The sequence below is a fragment of the Panthera tigris genome, chromosome A3 (assembly GCF_018350195.1).
Source record: "Panthera tigris isolate Pti1 chromosome A3, P.tigris_Pti1_mat1.1, whole genome shotgun sequence".
Lineage (NCBI taxonomy): Eukaryota > Metazoa > Chordata > Mammalia > Carnivora > Felidae > Panthera > Panthera tigris.
In genome coordinates, this window is record NC_056662.1 from 112,166,229 (window position 1) to 112,177,300 (window position 11,072).

The following is an 11,072-nucleotide window of genomic DNA, read 5'->3' on the forward strand; positions in this document are numbered from 1 at the left end:
ATCTTTACTAGCACTGGGGTGTGTAGAACAACCCCTCTGAAGGTGTTTTAGCTATAGAAAAAGAGATGGTATGTGGCACTGGAAAGAATGCTATATTGGGAATTCAAAACCCAGTTATTTCATTTTTGAATAGCATTTTGAATAGCTATTACATGGCTCAAAATTCAAAACATAGAAAGTTTTTCACTGAAGTCTCTGTGTCCCTCTGCCACACAGTCCTCCCCCTACCCACTCATAGATATTTAATTTGTTACTGGTGTGTGGATGTGTCCTCTTTCAGAGATATTTTACACATATAAAGAGAATAAATAAGCTCATGTTTTCCCTCCACTTATACACGAATGATGGCATGCAATACATCCATACATACTGTTTTCACCTTGATTTTTCTTTAAAATTTATTTTGCAGACCTTTCTATAACAATTCATGAAGAGTTTCCTTTTTTTTTTTTTTAATGTCTAAATGGCATTACATTGTATGGATAGATATAAGCGTTTATTTGTTTAACCAGGGCTTTATTAATTGATACTAGATTATTTACAGTGGTTTCCTATCCTGAACAATAATGTTATGATAAGCCGTTTTCACTTTGTATTTCTCTTGTGTCCCAGGAGATCTTGAGAGGTCATAAGTAAGAGCCGGGATTCTGGATCCATACTGCTGGGGTTTGAAGCCTAGCTTCACCACTTATTAGCTGTGTGTCCTTGGGCCTGTTACTTAAGTTCTCTGTGCCTCAAGTTTCTCATTGTTGGTAAGAACTCGAGTTACTACAGATATTCGATGAATGGCCCTGTGTAAACTACCTAGAGCAATGCCTGACATACAGTAAATCCTGTTTCAGCTGCTGCTACTACTGCTAACGTTATCATCATCATCATCATCTTTAGGATAAATTCCCAGACACAGAACTACTAGGTCAAAAAGAAAATACATGTTGAATTTTGACAGATGTTGCCAAAATGGTCTTCATCAAGGTTCCACAAATTTATATTCCCAACAGTGATATGCGAATGGAATGTCTACTTCCCCACACTCATGCCAAGAAAGTGTTCAAATTTTTTGAATCCGAGGAGTGAAAACTATTACTCTAGTACAGTTTTAAGTTATATTTCTTTTTAGGGAGAAGGGTAACATATTGCGTCCTCTGGATTTCTTTTGGTGTGAATTATCTTTTCAATTCCTTTGCCCATTTTATTTGAAACCCAGAAGTTAAATTTGTCTTAATGAATTTGTAGCTCTGTGTACTGCATTCTACTTAAAAAGGCTTGACCTATCTAATAATTTAAAATATTTATCCCATAGTTTATAGTACGGTTTGATGTTTTTCCATGTAAATCTTTCGTTCATTTGTAAATTATCATGGTGTAAGTTTTGAGCTGTAAATCCAAATTTATTTTAAGCTTGCTTCCCAGTGGTCGTTATTTTGCTGAATTATATTTATTTTCTGAAATGATATGAGATGACCACTTTATCATATACTTAATTATCCTACTGCTTCCTCAGTTTCTGGACTTGGTATTCTATGTCTATGAATTCATACCTTTATAATATTGTGCTTCAATATCTGATGGAGCTAATTAGTACTCACTCATTAGTATTTTTCAGATATTACTTTGCTGTTCATGTTTGTTTCTCCCCGACCATGAACTTTAAAATCGATTTGCTAATGAAAAACAAATTGCCTCTTAGCACTTTTTAGGAATTGAAGTAAGAAATTCAAAGGTTCATTCGAAGACAACTGAAATCTTTATGATGTTTCCTTCTTACCCAAAAATTTGGTGGCTTTCCATTCATCTCAATCTTCTTTCATGTCTCTCAGCAGCACTTTATTTTATTTTTTAACTTTTTTTTTCTTTAAGTTTATTTAAGTAATCTCTACACCCAACATGGCTCTTGAACTCACGACCCTGAGATCAAGACCCACATGCTCTTGCTACTGAGCCAGCCAGGCACCCCCATGTATGCAATTGTAAATCTTATGGCAGCCATGTTAAGAAAGTAAAAAAAGGTAAAATTATTTTTAATTATATATTTTATTTAACCCATTATATCAAAAATGTTATCATTGCAACCATGTAACCAATACTCAAAATTTCTTAAGGATGTAGTTTACCTTTTTTGTGAACTGTCTTTGAAATCTGACATGTTTTCAACCTACAGCACATTTTAATTTGGGTTAGCCACATTTTGAGTACTCAACAGCACACTGGCTGGTGCCTACCATTTTGGATGGTCCACATCTGGCAAGTTATTTTTTGTGTACTCAGTATTTGGTATATCATGAGCTGAGAAGGTGAAAATAAATGTCTTATTCCACTTATTTATTTGTGTTTTTCTCATTGAATCTCCTACACTTTTGTCCTATAAATGTTGATGTTCTATAGTTTGGTGAAAAACATCTGTCTGTAATTATATTTTCATTGTGGATTGTTCTCTTTAGCATTAAAATAGGCCCGCCTTTGTCTCTTTTTGTGCCTTTTGCCTTTAATTTTATGTGATACTATATCTATGACCAATATTTCCTCTGTTTTCATTTGCCTGATATATCTTTGTCCATTTTTTTTAACTTTTGAGTGTCTGAATCACTTATGACAAGCCTCTCATACACAGCCTAGGACTGGGTTTTTCTTTACCAGTCTGAGAATCTTTTTAATAGTTGAATTTAGCCCGTTTACATTTATATGACAGATATATTTGAACTTATTTGAACTCTTCTTATTTTAGGATGTGTTTTCCATTTTTAGACTTTTAAAAGCTACAAGGTCTCTTTGCTTTGGTTTTTGTATTCTGGTATTTAGAAGGATTTAGAGTTCTGTTCCAGTGTTTACCTTTATAACTATGCAGAATTGCCTTCACCTTCTATATCTTTAGAAATACTAAGAAAAGTCATTGGAAACCTGGAATTAAGGCCAAAGAGGGCTTCATGGCCTTTGGGTTTCATTCTAAAGTAGTATCTAACAAGTGTACATAAAGGTTATCTGACTTTCTAGAGCAATGATTCTCAAGTGTAGTACCCAGTTAGCAGGATCAGCACCAGTATCACTTAGGTACTTGTTAGAAATTCTAGTTCTCAGGCCCTACCCCAGACCAAAAGAATCAAACTGTGTGGATGGCCCCCAGCCATGTGTTTGAACAAGACCTCCAAATAATTCTGGGAAGTAGTTCTCAGAGACGGGCACTTTTGCCCCGTAGAGAACATGTGCAAATGTCTGGGTACATTTTTGGTTGTCACAACTTAAGGGAGAGGAGGATGTGCCACTGGCGTCTAGCAGTGTGACCTGCAATGCACAGCAGAGCCCCCACCCTGTCCCAACAAAAAATTATCTGGAACCAAGTGTCAGTCAAGCAGAGGTTGAGAAACTCTCTTCTAGGGGAACAGAACTTTGTTTGTTATACTATTTTTTATGGATTAGGATCCAGATTCTCACTTGAAGAAAACTTAATAAGAATGCAAACAATTTTTATCTGGTAGGGAAACAACTTTTTGCACAGTAGATAATCTAAACCTTAGCGTTGAACTGTCCAGCAGGATACTGTGTTAGTTCTCTATTACTGTGTGACAAAATACCCTAAAACTTAGTAGCTTAAAACAACGCTAAGCATTTACTATTATCGTGATTTCTGTGGACTAGGAATTCATGAAGTGGCTTTAATACGTGCAGAAACAATTTTCATCTGCTCTGTAACAGTGTGGTTGGTTGGCTTGCTTTCAGGTGAGAGGTCTTCTGATACCTATTTAGCTATATCCTTTTTTTTCCCCTCTGGTATGCCTTGGGTTTTTGTTTTAACTGTTTGTAATTTTGAACTTTTATCCAAAATCTATGGGAAGTTCATGCAGGGAAGGAGCCAGGATAATGTCCAGACCAGGTGAAATCTGTCACCATCCTGGGGTTTGCACTAAGTTCAATTAGTAAAGGCTAATTGGCAAGGACTGGCAACCGCGGATCTTTTTTGGTTTTGTTTTGTCACAAGACTGTAGCAGCCTGCTATGGTAGAGCAGATCATGTTCTTGCAAATGTTCCCTGTGTGCTCTGCTCTGTTTCTCAGAACCAAACCAGGTTCGGGAGGCTCCTGACCCGGGCTGGTACATGCATTCCTTCCCTTGTGAACAAAGGATTGAGGAGATACACTTCAGAACTTGCCTCTGTGTTGAGAGGGTGCTTGTAGCTGCCTGTGTTTGTTTATAATCCCTCTGCTACGGGGACATCTCCCCTGAAAGCCTCTGATCAATCTCTGATGCTTTTGGCCATCTTTCCTGTTGGGCCCTCCTAGGCACTCTGCAAATGGAACTTGCTTTTTGTTGTTCTTCTCATTGTTGCTTCTAAATGATTTCCAGCAAGATTAGAATTAATCATTTCTTTTCCCACCCCCAGCTTTTTTAAACTACAAAACTGCTGAAACGCTTAAGGAATAGTACAATGAATATCCATATACCCTTTACACAGATTTAACAATTGTTAACATCTTGCCACATTCACTTTCTCTCTCTACACAAAAACTTTTCACTGAACCATTTTAAGATTTATTTATTTATTTATTTTTTAATTTTTTTTTTTGAGATAGAGTCGGGGAGGAGCAGAGAGAGGGTATCCCACCACAGCAGAGCCCAATGTGGGGCTCGAACTCACGAACCCCGAGTTCATAAGCCAAAATCAGAAGTCAGACACTAAACCGACTGAGCCACCCAGGTGCCCCTCACTGAACCATTTTAAAGTAAATAGCAATATTGATACTTCATCCCTATGTTAGCAGGCACCTCCTAAAAATAAAGACATTCTCTTATAGAACCATGAAATCATTTTCATACTGAAGTGAATAAACTTTAAGTTATTTAACATATGGTAGTCCCCTTCCATCAGCAAAGTATATGTTCCAAGACCCCCAGCGAATGCCTGAAACCGCGGTTAACATTGAACCCCAATATAGGCTGTTTTTTCCTACAATATACCTATGATAAAGTTTAATTTATATATTAGGCACAGTAAGAGATTAACAACTAATAATAAAACAGAATGTAAATACTGCAGTGAAAGTTACGTGAATATCATCTCTCTTCCAAAACATCTTTTTTAAGTTTTTATTTATTTATTTACTTATTTATTTAGAGAGGGAGAGAGAGGGAGCATGAGTGGGGGAGGGGCAGAGAGTGAGAGAATCCCAAGCAGACTCTACTATCAGCATGGAACCCGACGCGGGGCTCAAAACCACATACCTGAGCTCATGACCTGAGCCAAAATCAGGAGTCGGAAACTTAACCGACTGAGCCACCCGGGCGCCCCTGTCTCTCAAAACCTCTTACAGGGCTGTACTCACCTTTCATCTTCTGATGATGTGAGGTAACACAATGCCCGCATGAGGAGAAGTGAGGTGAGTGAAGCAAGCTAGTGAGGTTGAATGTTGTGAGGCAGGGGTCACATTAGGCTACTATCGACCTATGACCTCCTGACAATTGGTCAGAAGGAGAATCACCTGCTTCAATGGTATCACCTGCAGGTAACTGAAACTCTGGAAACTGAGCTGCAGATAAAGGGGACTGCTATCGTTCGTATTTAGATTTCCCTAACCGCTGCCTGCAAAGTGTCTGCTTTAAAAGTCCCATCAAGGTTTACAACATTGCATTTGCTTGTTGCATTTCATTTGGTTAATGTGTTTCCTTTGATCCAGAACTGCTTGGTCCCTTTTAGGTTTCTTTTTGAAGTGTTCAGGCCAGCTGCCTTACAGAATGCCCCCCAGCAATGCCTTCCTTTTGCTATTTTGTATAAACTGCAAGCCACTTAGTTTCTGAATAGATGTGAATTCCAAAGTGCTTGTTATTAACATTTTTAAAAGAAAATAGATATTTTTGTTTGAGGTCTGAGTACCATCTAGACTCCAGCAAGCAAGTTTTGGATGCAACTTGGATGAAGCTATTTCCTGAGGAGTCTTAAATTCCAACTAGTTTCCACTCATTACCACCTTCAGTAGTTGTAAAATACATTCTGGCTGTCAAATAAATGGTGTACTTTTTATTTTAAAAGTTAATTGTTTTTCTCTTGTCTGCCTCTATTAACACTAAATTCTTAAGGGTAGTTATGCGTTGACCTATGTTCCTCTAAACTCACATTTTACGCATTTGGTTTCTTTATGTTGTCTACCTATTTTCAAACAGAGAGACAACAGCCAGTGTTAGGAAACAGACCAGAATTAACCCTCCACACACATAATGTCAGGAATAAGAATATGCGTTTCATGTTGTTTAAATCATGCAGAATTTAGTTAAACGTTGGGTTTAGAGCCTCCAAAGTACACAGTCATGAAAACATATAGTCTGGGATCCTGCAGACAATTTTAGAAAAGAAACCTGCTTAACTGCAGAGTAAGATTAACTTACTTGTAAGGTCTTTACATATACTGTTCAACCTGATATTTGCATGTACTATTCAACCTGATGTTTACAATAGCTCTATGAGGTCTGATGAGGAAGGTGGGGAAATCTCTCCTTTCACAGGAGGAAAGAAACTGAGGCTCACATAGAGGTACCTGACTTGCCCAGGGTCTCATGACTACAACTGGCAGAAACAAGATTTAAATCTGACTGCAGATCGCATGCCAGAGACAGGCTGCACTCTCTTCATTTGACTGAATTTACCTCCTCAGTCAAAAATTAATGTGTTTAGTTTAGAAATGCTAAGGTTCCTACCATCAGTAACAGTTTGACGCTCCCTTCTGCAGGAGTCCTGCCTTGCAAGTTAAACAGCAAGCCCTTTGGACCTTTGGAGAGACTGTTACCATGGACAGGGGGAGACATTGCTTAAGGAGGCAGCCACTCAACAAAAACTGTTCAATACCAACTAGGGCCACCCTCTGGTGAGGCCGACCTAAAACAGCATCAGTCCGATTTGTACATCCCTCTAGGAAGACTGAATTGCAGCATATAACATATTCTGTCCTGGTACCTGATACCAGTCACTGTTAAGAGTTTGGTTTTGCTTTTGCCTTTCACCTAAAAGGTGATAGTGACCATCAAATCTACAAAAGGAAGGTCTGGAGAAACCAGATATAATAGTTTATTTTGCTTCTCCATGAGTTTGCCTAATTTACTCATTTTACTGATTGTGGGAAATTGACAGATTGAAACATCAGAGTCACCAGTGGTTGTGAGTAAATAATATAATCAAAATTATAAGGTAGCTTCATTGTGGACACAGATTCCTCTTCAGCAAAGTAAGAATAGTAGTGTGTGTGTGAGTGTATGCATGTGTATGTGTATGAATACACATACACACACACACAAATATGTTTGTTTTATTTTCTTTCTTGTTTGTATTTGTTTTTTTATTCAAGGTACATTTGGTATCTTTGTCACAGGAAGGCTGACAATATAAAACTCTTCTTATATATGAAAACTCAAAACTAACCCAAACTCCGTGATGAGTGAAATAATTGCTTTGAGGAGAAAAAGAAGAGTCCAAGTTTCTTCCTGAATTTTCTTAAAATTAAAAAAACATATACAAGAAATGTTTCATGTACTGAAATTGCCATTTTCTGTTTTTAATTTTGTGAACATGTATTTCATTGCATTTATGAATAGGAATAGATAGTATATATACATAGAGCCAACACATAGGGATGGCTGCTGGCTTTCTGAGGGGCTTTGTACATGGTGAGTTCTCTTATTACACAGTTTAATCAAAGCTCCCTCAACTAATAACTTCATTTAATTTGCACATTGATTTCTCAGTCTGTTTGGCACAATTAGTTCTAGCAATTCTGGAACTGTACTTTATGGAACCATCTTGCCTTAACGCCCACAGGCTCTCAGCTCCTGAGGGCAGAGATCAGGTGTTACTTGTCTTTGTGTATCTAGCACAGGACCTGCCCAGAGCAGGTGGTCAACTGTTTGCGGAATAGAACTGTCCTCAATTTTACCTAACAGAAAGAGAAGAAAGGCATTTCTTTGCTGAAGGGACTGCCCCTCACAGAAACAGATTCAGTCTTATGTGGTATACACACTTCAACTCCCAATGCAGAGCAGGGCACCTCTGTGGGTCCAGCTTCTCTCTGGTCACGAGGCACCAGGTCATTCCCCTTGCCCACTGGCTCAATCCAATCTCTATATTTGAACATGTTGAGCTAAGTTCTCTCTCTTCTAATCATGTAAAAAACAGACCCACATCTAATTATTTAGGTCAAAGGAAGATATTTAAAATACTGATACATGAAAAGCTGAAATAAAATATTAATCAAAGGTGGTTTCTGATGATCAGATTCTATGACTATTTAATTATGGATGGTGGTTTCTTCAGAAGAGGACAAAAGTTCCCTGTCACAACCCAAACTTTTCTTTTGTAACAAATAAAATTCTCAAAACTATATTGACTTTTTAAAGACTGCTGGGTGTTTTTCATTTCACTAAGTGGTTTGCTTTTCTGGTGGTTTTTCTCCTAAATTTTATCCCCCAAAATTTTAATTGATTTTGTAATCACCATCCACATTTCTTATTGGCAGTCTTAACAGGAGTTTTAGGAAAGATAGCTAAACCTAGTCAGATGAGACAAGTATACCTAATTTTCCCCCATGGCAATTATAAATATCAGGAGAGTTTTCATGGCTGTCTCATAGCTTCCTTATGATGCAGAATGGGTAAGACTTATTGAATATAAATGTATGACTCGTTACATATCCTAATAGCAACTGTATGGTAAGAACAATGTAAACATCTTCTCCTTGGGTTGGTAGAACCATCACCTTCCAGGATCTGAAGAGCTTCTGTGTCCTTCTAGAAAATAAGTCCTGGTCCCCTCCAAAAAGCACAAAAGAAAAAAAAAGACCTCTAAATTGACTCCTCCCCCACCAAAAGTTTATAAAAATACTGAAATAATATTCTCACAACAAAATTAAAGTTTGAGTTTAGAGAAGGAGTATCAAGTACATGCAGAAAAGCTTTCACTTCACTCATAGATAAATGGCTCTAGAAAAAGATAGATGAGAAAACTACCAACTACATCACCCAATCTTTGTGACACCTAACTAGAGCCCAGGAAGGAGGAAATAAATAGTTCACGGGGGAAATCCTCTGTCCCATAGTCCAATCAGGGAGATCCCATGGTGTCACCAGTCAATAAAAGTCCAAGGTATCTTTTCAGATAACTTCCTGAGTTGGAGCGTTCTTCAGAGTTTCTCATCTCGCTCCTTCCAAATGCCAATATGATTGCCTCCAGTGTCCTCGGCCTGAAGTCACCCATCCTGCAATACAAATCAGAACCTGTTGTATGTCTGGGTTGCATTTAACAAAATAAGAATATTCCTAGAAAGCAGTTTATCAGTTACATTTGAGGGAACATCTCAGATGATCAGTACTTTGACTCTCAAGATTTAGAGGGAATTAAAAGGTCATATAGTCCCATAGCACATGAAATCTTAAATCTTACAGAGTCCAACAAGGATGCTTATGTTAATGTTCCCTAAAGGGTGCTCCACAAAACACTGGTCTGTTAAATGCTTCTTCTCGAGGCTTCCCTCTTAGAAATCCACAATGTAAATATGCATAAGGGCACTGAGAACACTTGTAAGGGAAAAAGATATATATCTATATAAGTATATATACAGAGAGATAGAGAGAGAGAGGCAAAAGATATAAACATATTAAACTTTGTTTAGTCCAGCAATCCCTAGCCCTTATAAATTTGTTGATTAGATCTAATCTAGCAGAAGATAATGGAAAACAAAGAAGCATTACAAAGAAAATATACATGTTCTTACTGCCAAGAGAATAATTATGATCTGCCATCTTGTCCCTGCGATCCAGGGGCTCAATGATCATTGGTGAAATGATATCCACGGTCACAAAAAAATATTCACACCCTTGTATTTTAAAATGAGGGTGAATCCTGCAACTCAGCCAAAGGAAATATGCACATCACAAACACAACTGTCTTTTCTGTCAGTGGGCCTTTTTACTCTTGGGGCTCATAAACATCATCTGATTCTAAATAATAAGCGTGTAGATCATTTCTCTGAATCCCATTCATTACCTTGCCGGGCAGAAAAAAATCCTAAGTATGAAACGCCTTTGTCTACATACTCAACTGTGGCGTAATTTTGTCACCTTTTTTTTTCCTTTTTCCTTTTTTCCCTAAACAAGGGTAAATGTCTTCATTAGTTACTGATTTGGATGAGAAGGAGCCTGTATGCCATATGCATTTTATTTATATATGAACGTACTGTCTTCTTCAACTAGCACACATGAAATTCAATACTAGTAGTCAGTGACCTGTCTCTATGACTTATACATGAGAAAATTGAAGGGGTAAGACAAACCCTGAATGTAAACATTCAATTTTCAAAGAATAAAATTAAATTTAAAAAAATGCAGATCTTTGTCTCTATTTGCTTATAGAGGCTGAAGATCCAGAACTCTTACTCATGTAAGTAATTGTCCTACATCTAACAGGTTGTGAATTTCTCGTAAGCCAGGAGCAAGGTTGAGGTCATTTGAACGGTGCTAGGTGAACAGAAGTGAGCTCATGGCTACTTTCACCATTATTAAGCAAAAGCAGGTACTCCTCTGAATTCAGAGATGGTCCATGAGGTGAGCACCATCTAGAAAGTTCTAGGTAGGCATCCCATGACCCTACCCATTGAAGCTCTTGTTTTTCCTGAGATTTCAATCATAGCCACAGCACTCATGGAAGTAGCCTCCACAGGCTGGGGTGGTAATGGGGTGACTAGCACAATTTTCAGGCTTCATCCAAAAAATCTTGCATAACGATTTCTGGCTTTTTTTTTTAGATCCCCTTGAGAATCTGCTCAATGCTGTGGACCTTTCCCCAGAAATGAGCATATGTCCATATATAATTTCACATAAAATGTAATACATTTTTGTAAACTCCTTGAGGCCCTTCTTTAGACCCCAAGTGAAGACCCTTCCCCCAGGATATCTTCCTCTGTCCTGGTATCAGGAATTTTTTCTTATTCACCTTTATATTCCCACCTTGAACTATGCTAGGCCAGTTGAAGAAATGGAAGGATAGGACTGAAAGATTTGCCAAGATGATCAATGAAGAAATGTTAAAAATACAGTTGGTATTGC

General features: G+C 37.8%; 1 protein-coding gene across 8 annotated transcripts in view; it reads right to left on the bottom strand.

The window, feature by feature from the left end:
* Positions 1 to 5,226: 5,226 nt before the first annotated feature.
* The window catches only part of RASGRP3 (RAS guanyl releasing protein 3), a 106,710-nt gene continuing 100,864 nt past the window's right edge, over positions 5,227 to 11,072 (bottom strand). For all 8 annotated transcript variants that reach the window (XM_007082431.3, XM_007082428.3, XM_007082432.3 and 5 more), the window contains one exon: positions 5,227 to 9,226. In XM_007082431.3, the coding sequence (XP_007082493.1) occupies positions 9,218 to 9,226 (9 nt within the window). In that variant the 3' untranslated portion in view covers positions 5,227 to 9,217. The remainder of the gene's footprint in view (positions 9,227 to 11,072) is intronic.